This window comes from Falco peregrinus, chromosome 7 (assembly GCF_023634155.1).
Source record: "Falco peregrinus isolate bFalPer1 chromosome 7, bFalPer1.pri, whole genome shotgun sequence".
In the NCBI taxonomy this organism is placed as follows: domain Eukaryota; kingdom Metazoa; phylum Chordata; class Aves; order Falconiformes; family Falconidae; genus Falco; species Falco peregrinus.
In genome coordinates this window covers 46,309,814-46,327,453 of record NC_073727.1, presented here as the reverse complement: position 1 = coordinate 46,327,453, position 17,640 = coordinate 46,309,814, and the positions used below count along the sequence as shown (strand labels likewise).

General features: G+C 40.3%; 1 protein-coding gene across 2 annotated transcripts; it reads left to right on the top strand.

Annotated features, from left to right (window-relative positions):
* Positions 1-323: 323 nt before the first annotated feature.
* On the top strand, positions 324-17,263 carry IYD (iodotyrosine deiodinase). Of its 2 annotated transcripts, none has more exons than XM_027796933.2 (5): positions 324-596; positions 9,746-10,003; positions 11,938-12,097; positions 14,586-14,742; positions 16,703-17,263. In XM_027796933.2, the coding sequence occupies exons 1-5, from the start codon at positions 416-418 to the stop codon at positions 16,883-16,885; spliced, it is 939 nt and encodes a 312-aa protein (XP_027652734.1). In that variant the 5' UTR covers positions 324-415; the 3' UTR covers positions 16,886-17,263. The 2 variants fall into 2 exon arrangements, with proteins under 2 accessions (XP_027652734.1, XP_005230256.1); XM_005230199.3 differs by having other exon boundaries at positions 326-596; positions 9,746-9,940.
* The last annotated feature ends 377 nt before the right edge of the window (positions 17,264-17,640 follow it).

Genomic DNA, 17,640 nt, shown 5'->3' with positions numbered 1-17,640 from the left:
TTTAAAAGTCACATTCCCACATAGCTCTTTCTCATAATCATCATTACAAGCAAGAGTACTAGGGTAAATGATGAAAATAAGGCAGGAGAAATCTTTTGCCTTAGTCTGGGATTTTGGAAGACTTTTTTATTCCTTTGCACTGGACAGCGTTTATGCATTTTTATATGGTCAGTGCCTCTGCTTGCTGTTTATAAGCAGTTTCTTCCCAGAAAATATATAAACCTGGGTCTGCTTAACAGCAGGAGCACATGACGGGTGAGGTTGTGGGGGTGGTGGCTGAAAAATAGAAGCAGGATAGGGTCAAGGACTGAACCTTGGGTCCACCCCTTTCTGCTTACTGCCATTCCACTCTTCCCTTTTCACCCTGTCTTTTTCAGGAGAAACTACTGAACTTGGAAGGAAGGTTTCCATAGTCATGGCACTCTTTTCTTCCCTAACCCCAGTCTTTATAGCCATTATATGTGTTTTGATTGGGGCAATACTGAAGAAGACTAATGGAGAGAAGGAAAAACATGAGACTAAAAGCAAGTCTTTATCTCACCCATGGGTGGATGAAGATTTAAAAGATGGCACTGACCACCACTCAGAGGAAGAAGGTAAGAAAAATCTCATCTATCTGAGCACTTTCATTGTTTGAATCCTATCTGCTGATGTGAATAAAGGAGATGGGATCTTCTGGGCTTCTCCACAGTGATAGCAATGTCTAGCACCACACTGCTGCTGTGCCCTGAGCTTGTCAGCTCCGTGGAAGGAGGCTCTCCTCATGTCATCACTCTTGGTGTAAATGTGTATTTTCTTTAGATGCTGCAAATCAGAGTACCAAAAAAAAAAGAAAAAAAAAAAAAGAAAAAAAAAAAGGGCAGCATTTTCAAAGACCCCTGTCTGTTTGTCCCTCTGCACAGCAGACCTCAGACCCATGAGGGGCTCTATGGGCAGTGTAGGGAAGGGATGGAGATACTGCTGAAGTACCCCATGCCTCTTCCCAGGCCTCATTGCTGTGAGCAAAGGGAAGACCTGAGCGGAAAGTTTCTGTCTGCAAGCTGATTTCACAGGCATCTCATCCCACTTCACCGTCCACTGCTACATATTTGGTCCCAGCACCCCCCGAAAAGTTGGAAATGGGTTTATTACAGTTATCACAAAAGCCTCCCATTTGAGATTTCTAAGAATGTCTGTAAGAGCTTTAGCTGGATTAACACTGGGATCATTTGGGAGCCATGTTGATCAAATATTTAGAGAACGAAATGTGGTGATGGTTCAGTGATGGTGTGGCTAATCTGTTCACTCACCCACATATCTGAACCTGTACAGAATGCGTTTTTTTCCAGTAGTGATTTCTGATGCACAGCTTGGACAAAAGTCTAAGCACAAAATGTGCCTTTCCTTCTTTTTGCTTCCTATCTTCTATAAGCTCCCTTTATTTCCTTGTGAAACAAAAAGCTACAGAGTTCTGATCCTATGAAGTTTTTAAACTTGCAGTTAATACAGCCTTCCCCACCCCCCCCACCCCCCACCAGGTGGTTTTCAAAGGCTTTTTATGTGTTTTTTTGTCCTATAATGACACATTCCACAAGTCCACTTCTAGGAATCTTGAAACTTTTGTTATATTGTTTTTCTGTACTTGTAGCTGTTTCTAAGAACCATTATTTCTCTTTTTTTCTCAGTGTTCAGAGCACTCTGAGTTAGTGTTGTGCATCAGTTTCCAGAAACTATTTCTACTCAGAACATTTTAAACCATGTTGACTATTTCCCAAATATAGAAAATCTCTTTAAAAATTAGTTCAGATGTTGTATCCTCCATTATTCAATACAGAATAGATTCTGTATAAAAATATCCCATATTTCCTTTGTCACAAATGGCTTACTAGTTCAGTTAAACTGCTGCAAATTAAAATTCCTGTGGGTAGTTCAACTGATAATCTGTGAACTATCAGTGACATCTTTGACTACAGCTGTTTCTATCAGTTTAAAAATTTAGAACCCTTACATAAACAAAGCTATTAGCTCTTAAAAAGGAGCCTCACTGCCACAGCTCCCTATATAAAATGTTATTTTTTTCTGTCTTAGTTGTTTTCCCTTTTATTCAGATGCTAAATTCAAAACTGTACTACTTTAAAATTTCTTACAGAAAATTGACAGGTGGATAGATATGTTTGTGCTGTTGCTAAAAGGAGATGTGTTTATTTTTACATAAAACCTCTCTCAGTGTACTATGTCATCCAACATTAAATTAGGTTTTCTTGCTATGTTGCTTTTAACAACAAATAATCATCTTTCCCTTAATGGTGTGTGATTCAAACCAACATCTTTGCAAAACAAGCATGTCTTTTCTCTCTAGAAAAAATAAAATAACGACATCATGCTTAGGGAGGTTTTTCTTCAGCAGGGGAAAGCCCAGCCTAAGTAAGAAGAGAATATGGCTACAGTGGCAAGTATCTGCTACTCTGCTACTGCTGTAATTAAGGTTCAAAACTTATTCACCTTGTTGTCAGTGTTAAAATTTTCACTGACTGTACTAGATGTTGAAGTAGGAACATGGACATAAACAGAGATCTTCTTAATCATGAAGAATATTTTACCTGTTGTATAAATTCTGCTACTTTACTAATCTTACTGTATCAGAAAAGCTCATTTCTACTTAAATGTCTTGAACCGGCTTATAAAGTTCCTCTGAAGAGAATTTGAGTTAGGTGAGATGGTCTTGTCTAAAACTAGAATCTAGGGCTGCCATAGGTGAACAAGCTGAATCTTGAAAGCCCCCTGGCAGGAAGGGGTAGCTGAAGACTAAATCTTTCGATCCGGGTCCATGACCAAAGCGAAGGCACTTTGCCAGGAGAGTGGAGCGCTCTGTAGGAACAGCACTGAACCTACCTGACGTTGCCCCTCAGAGGGGCATACCTTTGAGCAGCAAAGCATTCAGTGTAATTAGCTGAACTGCTTGGAGAGACCCAGTAGAGTCACTTATTGGCAGTGGAGGGTGGAAGGGGGAGGGCGCAGTGCTCCCAAGCTTGTCTGTGTTATGCTGAAGAGAAGGATGTTTCTCAGAGCAACCAGAAACCCAGTTCTTTGGTTAAGTGCAAAGCATTCACTCGGTTCGTTTGTTCAAACCCTTAACTGGCAGTACTTCAGATTTGTTTGCATACCCATCTGTCCTGTAACTTTTTCCTCTATTTATGAGATCCAGGATGTAAGATTGTTGTGCTGTGGATTGGCAAGAATGGTCTGTATGCGTGTGTATCTGGCCATGTCTTGTGTTGGGCCATGTGCAATTACTAATTAGATACAGATGAAAAAAATATTTCTTCAGCCTTGTCTTGAATGATGAGTCACAAGGGCTGTCTTCTAGTAGTGAGCATCTGATCCCAAGGTGGTGGTGACTCGCCTCCCACTGCTTCAGATCTGCACTGTTGCAAAGATAAGTTCAGTCTTTAGCCCAGGAAGCTTATTGTATATTGGTCACTTTCTGGGTCATATATTCCGAGCAATACAATTGATGGATAAGGTAAATACAGACCCAGTTTACAGTGGTGTGTAGGATGAGGTTGAATTATATTTGTATCCTTGTTACTCTGGGCATCATTTGCAGACTTTAATAGCAAAGGCATTTTATTACTATACTTTTAATTGTAGGGACTTTGGTGATGTACTCTACTTAAGGACTACAAAGCAGTGTATGAAGGCCCAAATGTTCCATCCTTTCTGAAAATGCACTGTTCCTGGAGATACTTCTTAAAATAGACTTCTCCCTCTTAGAAGTATTTCTTCTCTCCCCAAGTTCAAAGTCTTCCCATATCTTTTAATAATATTACTGACATGAATGAGGCAGTAGCAGTTTAGTTTTCCAATTCAATGACAGTTCATGCTTTGTGTCATTTAGGAATGCAGGACTTACATGAACATGATGCATCATTGTGTTTACCTCCCTGCTGCTGCAGACACCTCCAGCCTTTGCCATCAGCTGAATGAATGTGAAAGCTGGCCTTATTTGACCCTTTTTCTTTAACTTTACTGGAAGGCTATTCCAGAACTTCCTGCTATGGGTTAAAAATCCTGCTCTGCCTGCCCAAACTTACTTAATACTACTCTATACCCATTTTTTCTGTTCCATCCTCTTCTTAGTTTAAAGGATATTTTCCCAGCCCTTGTGTGTATCCTCCTGTGGTTTATAGACAACAATTAGATTACGTCTCAGCTTTCCTTTTACTAGGTAAACCAGAAAAACTCTTTATAAACCAGCCACTCTATTCCTCTGAAGATCTTAAGAAACCTTCTGCAACTGTATTCCAGTTTGAGGCAATTGCCACAATATTTTGATGCTGGCTTCCTTCTTCCAGGGTCTGCCTCTCCCACTTGATACTTCTCAAGAGTTGGTCAGGGACCTTAAGGAACAGGTTTCCAGGATCAGCCTGCTAACTGCTATTTATAATCCACTAGTAAGACACTCCATCTCTTAGTTTCCTACTCACAGTGAGAACACGCTCAGTTCAGCGTTGGATTCACTACTAGGATTCCTGTAGTGGCTGATTATGTAGCAGTCTATCATTAATCAAGCAAAAACCCAAAGAGTCAGTTGCCCAGCATTTAAAATCCAAAGATCTGAAAGCTTTCTTTATATACATTTAATTGTTTTCCTATGCATCATGTCCTTACACTACTGGAATAGAAGACTGGAGGGGAATTCTATACTTAGGAAGAAATTTCTTCAAGAAGAAACTGGAAGAGCTGGTTTGGAAAGCAAACACATTGGTCTACACTGAGGTTACCAGTGAGGTTTCTCAAAGATCAGTCTCAGGACCAATTTATCTAGTGGTCTTTGCTTAAAACCCAGGAGTGTACAAGCAAAATTTCTTAATGACATACAACTGGAAGCCAACAACACACGGAAATGTCAGTGTACGTAAGACAAGTGGGCAACAGAAATTAAATGATGCATCATTTTTCTTACTGTGAGTTTATGCTATTAGGAACTCACAGTAAGAACTTTTGCTACAAACTGAGGCAAAATTTCTTACAATTTCTAGGCTGATTATAACCTCCCATATGAACTGCTGGGAAGAATACAGACATCATCCTAAAATGTATCCAGAGAGGAATTTCTGATAGTTAGAGAAATAGTACTGTAAAAATAAGATTCTGCTCTGTGATGTCTAGGATGTCTGAGCCAAAACTGTTTCAGATTTGCTTAAATAGCAGGAAGCCTGATGACTATTGTAAATGTACAACATAATTGATGGCAATCTTGAGAATGGGGCTAACAAGATAATAGACTGACTAGCAGGATGTCTGTTGTCCATCAAATGATGGAATACACAGAGGTGTAAGTAAGACATTGTAGTATGTGGCCGTACAAACAGGAATATGTCTAAACACAGCAATTAAAGATATAGAGAACATGCACTAAACAGATGGTGCTGATAATGATTTTAGCTTAGCATATGGGTAATGTTAACTGCTAAGAATGAATGGCAGACACATGGTGGAAAAGAATAAATAATAGATGAATTTATTAAAAAAAAAAATAATTACCAGGAGAGTTCTGGTTTTGTTTGTCAGTTCTCTCGCTTCTGGGTCTTTCTCCTGCCTCAGCCGGCATTCCCATTTTGAGTATATTAAGATTTTTAAGTTTTGCTTGCAAAACTTAGGCTTAGATACACTGATTCTCACACTTTCATTCTCATCAGTCATCTCACCTTTGTCCCAAGTTCAAAATCTTTGAAATACATTTATTTTTTCACCGTGTTATTATTAAGTTGAACCATCTTGACTACGCAGTAGCTTCATTTATTTTCTCCTCTTCTACTTATATGGGGGAAAAAATAAACCACAGAACAAGCAAACACACTACTCAAAATTTAACTGGGCTTGACCTTAGGTAGTACTGCAAGTTTTAGACTTCCTGTCTTACAACATCTAGGTTTCTGTGCTAACTAATCCTTTTCTTCCATTCCTAGTTGCCTGTGGATCATTTAATTGTGATGGTTTATTCAACCAGTTACAACTAAGATTATTTTTATACCTCTTATTTAAAGAAATGTCAAATATCTGTGCTTCCTGATCCCTGAATTCTTTAATCTGAATTCTCCAGTTTAATTACTCTTAGTCCCAAATTTTCCCCAAGTTTTTTCACTTAAAAATTGAGTGCCACAGTCATAGGCCTACTTTTCCTCACCCTTTCATTTAGTTAATTGAATTGAATGAACTAATAATCTCAGTTTAGAGGGTTTTTTTGTTTGGTTGGTTTTTTTGGTAACATTGTCCTGCCTCACTGAAACCAAAGCTAAAAGAGTCACTGCACAAAAAGAAGAACAGGTTGCTTGATCAAGGTATTAGATACTTCAGCTGGGAAGCCTGGTTTCTAGTATTATCATAATATTTCCTCTTTGTTCTATCCCTGGGAAACTATACTTCCACCAGTGCTTCATAACAATGATGAGGCAATATGACTCTCTTAAAGATGTGTCCTGGTTTAGATGTAACCTTGGGGGAATTTGTAGGCTTGACACTATCCCAGAAGACAGTGCATCTCAAAAAGCAACCCTTTTTTTAGCCATGCTACTTTTTTATTTCTTTACAATCTACCACAATATCAATTATTACCTATTTTTTACTGGTATGCTTCCTGCACATGTCAAAGCAGGTATTGCTGTTGTTATTGCATCTTCATTCTTCCCTCCCTGTCATGTTTTGTTTCATGTTCTGTACGCTGATAGCTTGTCCAGTTTACTGTCTAGGCTTCTGTGCTAAACTGGCCTCAAGCAATATCCTCTTTGGATTAAGTACATCATGTGAGTCAGTTGTCTGACTACTGTCCTCATCCATACAAGTAATTTAATCTTGCTCTTCATCCTTCTGTTCCTCAGAGCTCATGTATCTATGTATTGATGATTTATCACCTACCTGACTTTCCTCTCCTTGTATTTCAAAACCAGGTACAGAGATTAACACAAATTCCCCCCAGCATTTACTCCAATTTGACAAAACTCCTTTGTGAAGACTTTCAGTATTTTATAGACTAGTCTCAGTATCTCTAACTCAAAATGATTGTTTATAGTTTTGCAATAATGCTAGGAAAAAAGATGACCAAGCAGGGCTTGGATTTGCTTAGGAGCCAAGGTTGGACCATCAGGTCTCCTCCCTCAGTGGCTAAATAAAAGGTATGGTGCATTGAATGGATGCTATTTCCTGCTTTCTGAACTCTGATAAAAACCTCATCATAAGAAAGTAAATAGTGAGAGAACATAAGAACTCTTGAGTCCTGGAGTTAGTTTTATTTGACTGTTTCTAGGCTAGAAATAATCTATTTCTATTTCCTAGGACACTCAACTTTGTAAACTTGTGAAATAGATAGGGATGATCACTGCAGCACGTTGACAGAAGCACAAATAGTATAGTCTGACCTGAAGATTTCAGCAAGACAGTAATCCAATACCTACTTTCAGTATAGTTTTCTGGTCAGATTCTGCCTTCTGATAGACAAGGCACAACCTTAGCTGATTTCAGGAAGTGTTTTTTTTATCATAAGAAAAATATTTCTTCCATTTAGAAACTCCTCTTACGTGAGGGTGTGAGATGTGCATCATTCTGTGTAACTGCTAAATCTTGGTTTAGCAACAAATATCTTTGTTGTAGTTTCAGCCCTGCTATACACAAGATGGATTTGGAGAGGGAGAATTAATTTTATTGGACAAATCAAGACAGTTGCAGAAGGCCACCCAGCTTCCAAGCCTGGAAGTTCTTCCAGAGGAGCTTGCTGGAGAGGTTATGTGCCCAAAGCTGACATGATTTTCTGTCATGTCTATATCAATGGACACCACCTGAATTTCTTAACTGGTCAGACAGTCCTCAGTCAAGTTGGAAAGGGTAAATGAGTTGCCATCTCCAAACTCCCCGTTTTTCCCTTGGAGTTTTACACATTTTTGGGTCATCACTTTTCCTCTCAAATCCTTTGGCTGCCAGCCATCACTGCGTCAACTTCTGTCTGTGGAAGGTTCTGCATATCAGCTTTTACCAGCATAACACATCGGTCCTTGAAAATGGCATCCTATGGTATGTTGCAGAGCATGGAAGAGGTGAGAAAGATGCAGATCTTTGTCTCCCTGCCTCCCCTCCCCCAGTACCCTACCACTCTATACATGTAGGATGTTGAACACTGGGTTCCCAGCAGAAGCTCTTCCTCTCAACCTCCTGTTGCATCATACTGCTTGCTAGTGTAAATATAGCCTTTTAACCCTGTGGTATTCCCTTGGCTGAGTGTGGAGGAGGAACAGCAAAAAAGGGGGTGTTAAAGTTTCTGAAAGAGAAGATTACCAGAATCCTAGCAAAGGGCAAGTCCTGTAGGCCCTTTGCTATTGGCAGGTCCGTATTGAATAGTAAATAATTTACTAAGTGTAAACCACAAAGGGAACACTAGGAAGAGGCATTCCTTTTTCAGTTTGAGTGTGCAAGCTGGCCACAAAAATAATTTTTGCAATGGGTCACTGCTTCCCATTACCCTGGAGCAAAGTCCTTGCAGTCTGTGACCAAGAATGCTTAACACATGCATGAAATGCTAAACAAAATAAATTTTCTGAGTGACTTCTTTGTATGCAAAATGAAATGTATGTTGTTCAAGGACCAGAATCATTCTGGTTAGATGCAACGTATGAAACTGGATAGACTGCAGCCTCTTGCACATGCTGAGGCACACTTGTGAATATTTGACTGGTGTTTGTAAAATGAACAAAAAATCAGCCTGGTCTCTAAGGCAACCGCATACTACTAAAACACAGAAATAATTGCTGTTTGAATTTGCACTAGAGATTGCTGTGATTCCAGAATAACAGCCTAATGGTGACTGAAAAAGAACGGGAATATTTTTTTCCTGACTCAGCCCTCTGTTGCAGATTGCTATTGACTATTGACTAGTCAAAATGCAGAATTTAAATGGATTTAACTTCCACATCATAGTTGCAAAAAACGCTATCCCTGCTGATTCTAGGAATGCAGGGAGAAGAGATCTCAAAGACTATGTAAGATGCATTTTGTGGTATAAAAAAACCACTCAGAGAGACAGATTTCAGTTAAATGAGGAACCATTTTGAGTTCTTAAATTAAAGACAAGAAACACAATATCCTACATTTGATATGTTGTTATCCTAAGTATAGATGCCTGTCATCCACTTCCTTTTATGCTGAAAGTGTCGTGAAACCAAAGAACTTAACCACAAAGTCACATTTGCACAGAGCTTAGACTTGTAAGGCTTTTGCTATGAGACATGCGTATGGAAAAAATTGATATTCAGCTCTTCAGAGGAGATTTTACACATATTGGTAGTTAAGCCCTCTCCTTAACTTCAGTAATTTAATTGATTTTTTCTTATTAGACTGCTCAGGAAGGAAACACATGTTCACATTTACTTACTGAGAAAAGTGGGCTGAAAGGTTTGCCACGTTTTCACTGCTGTCTCAGTTTGTAGCCCATTTTTACAGGCAGGCTTGCAAACTGAAGTGGAGAAGGCCATAACTTCTTTGTGGATCACACTTGCTACAGCCAGCCAGGACCCTCCTGCCTCTTGGTATTTAAACAAGGTGTTCAGTATCTGGAGCTAGGGATCAACGGGTTGTGTCAACTGGAATCTCAGACTTTGCCTTTCCAGTGGTGCAGCGTATGCCAGTGCAGGCCAAAGTGCATTGCAGTGGTAGATGCTAAAGATATAAATAGCAGTCTGCAGCAAAAAAATCCCTAACCACTTTTATTTTCTTGCAGTGGTTGATGAAGAGTGGCAAGGACTTGAAGAAAATGTTGCCCATGTCCCGTTCTTTGCAGAGCGCTACTCTGAAGCTGAAATGATCAAAAGGTCACAGATGTTTTACGAGCTTCTTAACAAGAGACGGTCTGTCAGGTTTCTCAGTGATGAACCTGTCCCCAGGGAGGTTATCGATAATGTCATCAGAACAGCAGGTATGGTACTGAGTGGTCCAAGGTCTGAAAAAAAGAAGAGGATCAGCATTGCTGTTCAACTGTGTAAGAGTGATATGGAAAAGCCAAGGGAATTGGCATTTGGCTTATGGTTTTCCTAGATTCACCTGTCACCCATAATAAATGAGCACCCATTGACTGATTGGAAATTACTCAGCTTGAAAAACTGTATGTCGGGGACTAGTTTGGAGCATTCCCAATCCCATTGTATTTGCAGTGCACCCAGAATGGAAAAAGAGCATTTCAACAGCACAAAACGAAACATTTCTTTTTCAAGCATTAAAAGATGTTATTTAAAATAAAATTGATATACAGTTTAGTGAGACGTCTTTCAAACAGAAATATTGAAGTGGTTTCTGTCAAAAATGTTAAACCATGTGTACTTCACATGCTTTAAAATGCCATGTATTTTGATGATATTTATCATGTGCAGAGTTTTGTCTGGTTTTGTTGGTTTTTTTTTCCCCTAAATCAATTGTTGAAATTGTTTCAGCCATGTGAAATATTTCAGTTGACACAAATGGTTGGGATTTATTAGGGGAATAAAGTTTCAGTTTAGGACAAAAAACTTGCCAGTCCTTTCAAGATCAGTGCCAGGCCCCTATTGCATACAGCTGGAGTGTTGTGCTAAGGACCCTGATAGAAGTTATTTGACTGAATGTCAAAAATGAATTTTCTTTTTTTTTCTGAGAACGTATGTGTTTTAAATCCTTGCCGTCATGTCCTGGCCTAATCTCATCTCTACTTTAGTAACTGACTTCAGCCAGGAGTGGGCTTGTCCTTCATTATGTATCTCATTCTATGAACCAGCTGCTGCTAATGTAGAAAATATTCGCAAGCCGCCTTAGACAAAAGTTCAGTAGCCTCTAGCAGGATTAATAATACAGAGTTTCTTAGCATTTGAGGTGCATTGTTTTCCCTTTAAAAACTGTATGCAGCTTTGTTACTGCACTGTAATGAGTCTCCATCTTCCTCTAATTAGCTGGGAGTCATTAAAACACTGAGCATGGTTTGGCAAATGCAGCAAAGCGAACAAGCCTGGAGTGCAGATGAAGTATTTAGCAACCCTGAAAGCTTTGGGCTGTGTAGAGGAAAAGAAAACAAAGCAAAACCTAAATGTCATCGGTTCTTACCGAGACATGAGGAGAGGCAAGGTTCACCATATAAACACATTTCAATATAAAAGATAGTTCAAGATGCTTATCCAGCGTTTCTCAAATTGAAATAAGTGCTTAAGTAAGCAAATACTATATGTGTTCAACACTTTCAAATATTTTAAAAATTTGTATGAGGGGTTAAGACGAACAGTTGTCTTAACCCATTTATCTGTGAACCTGCACAGATGACTATATATATTCTTCAGCTTCTGGCTTTCACCCTCTGGGCAGCTAAAATATTCTCCAACGGTGTTGGTGTGTAATGATCAGGGCTGAATGAGCAAGTGCAGATTTAATACGTGCATACCTACATACACCAGCTTTAGGACAACGGACTCAAACCTGTATGCTATATGGCAGATGTCGGCATTGTGCAGCTCCTGTCTTTGTCAGTCAGTGGCAGATTCCTGCGGGTGGTCACTTAGCCTTGTTTTCCTGAAAAGCCATTAGCTTTGCCCTCCAGCTAAAAACATGCCTCGGAGCTGGGTGCAAGTTCAGACAGTGTGTTGCGTGCAATAACGTTACCGCGTGCATATATCGCACCATAATACTGCCTCATCATAGGAACCACAAAGGAATTCTTACAAATCCGTAACTTTGGTTTCCTGTAAAATGGCTGTATGTAAGGACTAACTTCTGTCATTGAATGGGACTTCATAGTCTTAGAGAAAGAAATGAACAGGATTGTCTGCCAGAACTTATCTCTGTGCTTTTCTTCCCATCTCATCCAATTGCTTTCTAATTGCTCATCAGGAATAGCTGATGGATCTCACTGCCCACCCTCCTTCCTGGGTTCTCAGCTTTCCTTGTTTTTGTATGAAGGTACCTCACCCAGTGGAGCACACACTGAGCCCTGGACCTTTGTGGTGGTGCAAGATCCATACTTAAAACATAAGATTCGTGAGATCGTAGAAGAAGAAGAAGAAATCAACTACAAAAAAAGGATGGGAGACAGATGGGTTAATGATTTGAAAAGACTGAGGTATGAAAAAGTCTTTAGGCTAAGGGTTTTGAAGGGAGCTGTGTTTTAGTCTAGGAAAGACTATATTGAGAAGTTTTAGTCATGATACTTTTTTTTCTTTTTTTTTTTCTTTTTTTTTCTTTTTTCATCTTTTCCCCCACTTATTTTCAGGAAGGAAAAAGAAACAACTGAAAATAATGATGTCAACAATTTAAAACCCTTGTTTTCAAAATGTTCTTTCATGTCCATGCTCCTTAAAACTCTCCCCAGTTCTCTGGTGCTGCGTAGGAAAGCAGCTATAAATATTTCCCAGGTCCTGATCACAGAAAAAGAAGGAAGGTGGGGCAGAAACTGCCCCAGCCAGAGAGTTGCCATAATTACTGTAATGTGGTCCTTTTGCTAATTTACAGCTGGGAAGAAAAAACTCCTCTCTGAGGAAAGGAAAGTTCCCACCTAGCAGGAGTTAAAAAAAGAATTTACTATTTATATGTTAATTCTGACTGCCTTGTTCTAAGGGCCAGGTGAGATGCAACACCCGATTGATACACACAAAAGAAAAGCTCGCTATGCCTGTGTCCTTCAATCTTACTAGAGGAAGGATAAAATAAGTGGCTCAGATGTTCAGCACACTCTTTCCTGTTGCATGGCTCCGTCTTGATCGTCAAGATGATGGGAATCTTACTGAAAGCACCACAGTTTAGAAAATTGAAATTGTAAAAGAAGCTTGTCTTAAATTCTTCTAGTATCCTTTTCTATTTCTTCCTCCCTCTTGCTTATAATATATTTCTAAGATTCATGTTTGGAAAGAAAAACTTAAAAATATGTGTAGAATTGTGTCTTGGTGGCTGGTTCATAAAATTGCCTCCAGTAGAAGGTATTATATGCTCTCAATCTTGAAAATTTTCCAAGCATTTGTCTCAATCTTTTGGGGGTTTTTTTTTTGTTTGGTTTTTTTTTTTCCTCCTATGTAACATCTGTTGCCATAACTCTTGTCCCAGTATTTTCCTGCTGTTTGCTGAACAATGAAGCTCCCAAAGTCATTGGGAGCTTTGCTGTTGACTGAGGCAGCCCCAAGGCTGGTCCCTATGCAAGTGCTGAATTATGCAATATTTAATTGTTCCAAAGTCTGACTGACTTGCTTAACTTCATACAATGGGAAAACATCTACTGAGTCTTGGCTTGTCAATTGAAGCATATGTGCAAAGCTTTCTATAGGGTTGATTTGCCCCACTTGTTTCATAATGTTAGTGTTTTTCAGGTGCTTACATGCTATGTAAATGTATGTGCTATGTAAACAACTGGAAAATAGTATTTTTTGTATTTTGAGTGAGTACAATAGAAAGCACACATTTTCTTATTGAAATCCTACCTCATAATTGTATATATTAAAATATTGGGAACCAAATATTGACTGAAATAGTCAGAAGCAGAATAACATTTTTTGCTGTGAGAATATATTTAGGTTTACACCTTAGACCAAGAAGTTTTGAAATTTTCTGCCAGCAGTTTTGTTGTGGTTTAACCACAGCCAGGAACTAAGTACCGATGCAGCTGCTCGCCCATCCCCCCCACCAAAGGGTGGGGAAGAGATTCAGGAAAAAGGTAAAATTCGTAGGTTGAGTTTTGATTTGATTTAATGAGCAATTTAAGAATTGAAAAATATAATAATAGCAATAATAATCAGATGGAGAGAGACAGGGAGAGAGAGGAATAAAATCCGTAAGGGGAAAAACCCAACTGATGCACAATACAATCGCTCAACCGGTGAGCAATGCCCAGCCAGTCCCTGAGCAGCGATGAGCAGGTCCTGGCCATCTCCCTCATTTATATACCGAGCATGGTGTCCCATGATACAGAATATCCCTTTGGCCAGTTCAGGTCAGCTGTCCTGGCTCTGTCCCCTTCCAATCTCTTGTGCCCCTCCAGCCCTCTCGCTGGCAGGGCCTGAGAAACTGAAAAGTCCTTGATTTAGTATAAGCATTACTTAGCAACAACTGAAAACATCAGTGTGTTATCAACATTATTTTAACACTAAATCCAAAACACAGCACTGTACTAGTTACTGAGAAGAAAATTAATTCTGTCCCAGCTGAAACCTGGACAAGTTTTCCTGCTATCACAAAAAAGTTGGCATTGCTAGTAACAGGTGGAGCTACAAGTCTGCAAAATTCCAGGAATTAAATAATCTCAAAGGCAAGTGCTTATGAGGCCAGTTCATAGGTAAGAGGGCAAGACATACCTCCTATTTATATGCAATTCCACTCTTCAGAATGAGTGAATCAACTGCTTAGCCAAATCTGTTAAAACTGAGCACTCTATTCAAGCTTATTTTTTCAGAAATGTTTCTGTTTAAGCTGACAATACTTAATCCTTTGCAGTGAATGTTCTAAGCTTTACTTTACTGCTATAATTGTCATGTACCTTTAGTGTCCCCCTGCAGACAGTAGATGTGACTTACAGGAAAATGAAAAAATTGCAGAATAAATGTCTTAAACATTATCTTTTGCAGAACAAACTGGATCAAAGAGTACTTGGACACTGCTCCGTATCTGATCCTCATTTTTAAGCAGGTATATGGGCAGCTTCCAAATGGCAAAAAGAAGACCCACTACTACAATGAAATCAGTGTTTCTATTGCCTGTGGTATCCTGCTTGCTGCCTTGCAGGTATATTGACAGAACCAACATACTGGGGTTTGGGTTACACCAAAGCTATTCTGCCCAAATGAGGGTGGAACCCAATTTAGATTTTAACATTATCAGTCCTCTGGATTACTCCAACTCCTGGCAATATGTCTTAGTTCTGAGTTTAAAGCTAGTCTGCGCAGGCCTACATCTGAGAAGGTGATTCCTATCCTCAGTACTGCTTAACAAGAAGAAAAATGTAATGCAGCTTAGTTCCAGAGTTGTCAACCTTCTCCCAGCCCAGGCTTCAGCCCCTGTGGTTTCTGCCTTATGCTACCAGGGCTGACAGGGTCTGCAGGCCACCCAAGCATGGCTGTACAGTGCCACACTGGCTCCTTCTTTTCAGTAATTCCTAATAAAACAGCTTGACCTCAAATAATTTTTAGTACACAATGCTGAAAGAAACCCTCAGGGACATATTTCACAGAACAGACTGTACTTATTTCAATCACTCTTTCTGAGGCATTTCTGAAAGTGAACCAATTTCTAAATCTCTGTGTTTGATATCTGTCAGTTGGAATTTCTCAGTGCTTTCTCAGTCTCAGTTCTGCTTGTTGTATGTGATGTGCTACACAAGTGTTTAAATAGCGAAGCTGTTCTGATAGTTAACTTGGCCTGTCAGCAGGATTACAGCAAGCTGCCACCTCTTATATTAGGCCAATTTCCTACCAGGAACTGCCATTTCTTCTCCATTCTGTTTTGAGTGACACTTCCCTTCCCACATTGCTGCTCCTCAGGAGGATCTTCAGGATGGGAAATCTAAGAAGTGAGCAGTACAGAAACACATTGCTGGGGTGCTGCTGCTCTGCAGTTGCACAGCACTCTGTATGTTCCCTCCATGGAGCTGGCAGCAAAGGGAATGCACAGGGAATGGGGCAGGACCAGCGCTGTGTCACTAGCGCCTTAGAAGCAGTAGGGATGACAAGTCTCTGCTTTCTCCTGAGCCAGCCCACCACTCGGTGGGATTTCTGAGGCTATCTTTTAACTTTCAGGCTCCTTAGTGCTGTCTCTTTCCCAGCTCCTAGAAATTAATTGAGAACACTAAAGGACACAGTGTGATGGACTCATAACGTTCAGCACCACTACCATAAGCTCTTCTCTGCAGAAGATGGTAGAGATTACTTAACGTGAGAGGCCCATTGCCTAAGCATCTCTCCCTGGCTGACTTCTATATTGCAAAGCCTCCCAAAATGCTTGCATTACATGGAGGGAGAGACTGAAATCCACATATGCAACTCTCAGGAACCACCTCAGCTATGTGGTCATATCTTGGGTAATGTCAGGTCTTTACAGTCTGTCATATTGTTTAGATTTTTTTATGAGTTTTTGTATCATGGGAGGAGAGATACCTCCACTTATTTTGGGATTCTGATGTAAGCCAGAACACTGGCCACTGCAGAAGATCACAACAGACTCCTGTGACATCTTCTGAGGCAGAGCCTGTACCCCCCATCCCCTGTGTACCTGTGAGGTACAGCTCCTGAGCAGGAACAAATGTTCACAAAGCTGTAAGAAATCTTCCTGCCAGCCACATGGAGGCAAGGACTGAAACATTTCCCTGTATGAGCCAGAGGAACCTCATGGGATGATATTCCAGTGATATCCCCACAACCGCCTCTCAACTTCACTGTGGCCATGGGTACCCCATTACACTGAGCACTGCAGGCAGGCTCCTGCTGTACAGCACACAGACGTGTCAGGCAGAATGTGCTGTTGCTGCAGTGGAGAAATGCTGTACTTCTCTGTAAGCAAAGCAGGCACCTTTTATGGTACCGTTGAGGCTATTAGTAAATCAGATGTTCTAAAGCCTGCAGCAGAGTCTAATGAAGCAGCATTTCTGGGCTAGTCAATAGGGGAATCTGTACAGGTCTGGTGGAAACAACAGATGCAAACACAGAGCACAGACCTCTGCCTCATTCTGCTGCTGTCTGTCTTGCTGCAGAATGCGGGCCTGTACACAGTGACATCCACACCCCTCAACTGCGGCCCCCAGCTCCGGGTGCTGCTCCAGCGCCCAGCGAACGAGAAGCTACTCTTGTTGCTCCCTGTTGGATATCCCAAGAAAGATGCTACTGTGCCTGCGCTGACCCGAAAGCCACTGGAAGACATCATGGTGGTCATGTGAGCCCAGCGCTGCGAGGAAGGAGCTGTAAGCAGCAGCCCACTCAAGCTGTCAGTGCTGTTCCTGTGTATTGTCTGCCTACACCACTGCTGCTCTGGCTCTTTGCACCTGTGTTTCTTTTAGTGCTAGTAAGCTACTAATAGTGAGCAGCCCAGCACTGTGCATTTGACAGGTGCTATTACCAAAGCAACCAGGTGTTGTTCCAGGGGACACGTACAATTTAAATTACCTTTATCACTTGATTTTTCTTATGCATTGTAGGGACAAATCTTTCCTTGAACTGTAATGTATATTCTCCTTATACTTTTGTGTTTACCGTTACACAGTTACTTTCACTTCAGAAATTTAACGGAGGTTGTATTAAAAAATATAGAGATCAAACTCAGCTGTTTTATCTTGATCAGTGTGGGCTATTTAAATACCCCTTTCCCCTTCACTCTGTTCAATTCTGCATAGGAGAAAGCTATTTTCCTCATATACAGTAGCATTTTCGCTATTTGATTGATTTCAAAAACTTGTCTATACCAGGCTTTCTTAAACTATTGCTGGTGCAAGTGTCTTGGACTGGGGGAGATCTAGTAGGAACAAGGCATCCAAGCAATTAATTTCCTTGTTACCATTTATTTCTACATGCTCCAGGCACAGTTAGATCATATGGCAGCTATCAGTCATTCCCTCTATATTTGCTGCTTCCAATGGAAGCAGCCCAGAGGGAACTACTATTCTGGTTGTCCTGTTATACCTCCAACTGTACCAGT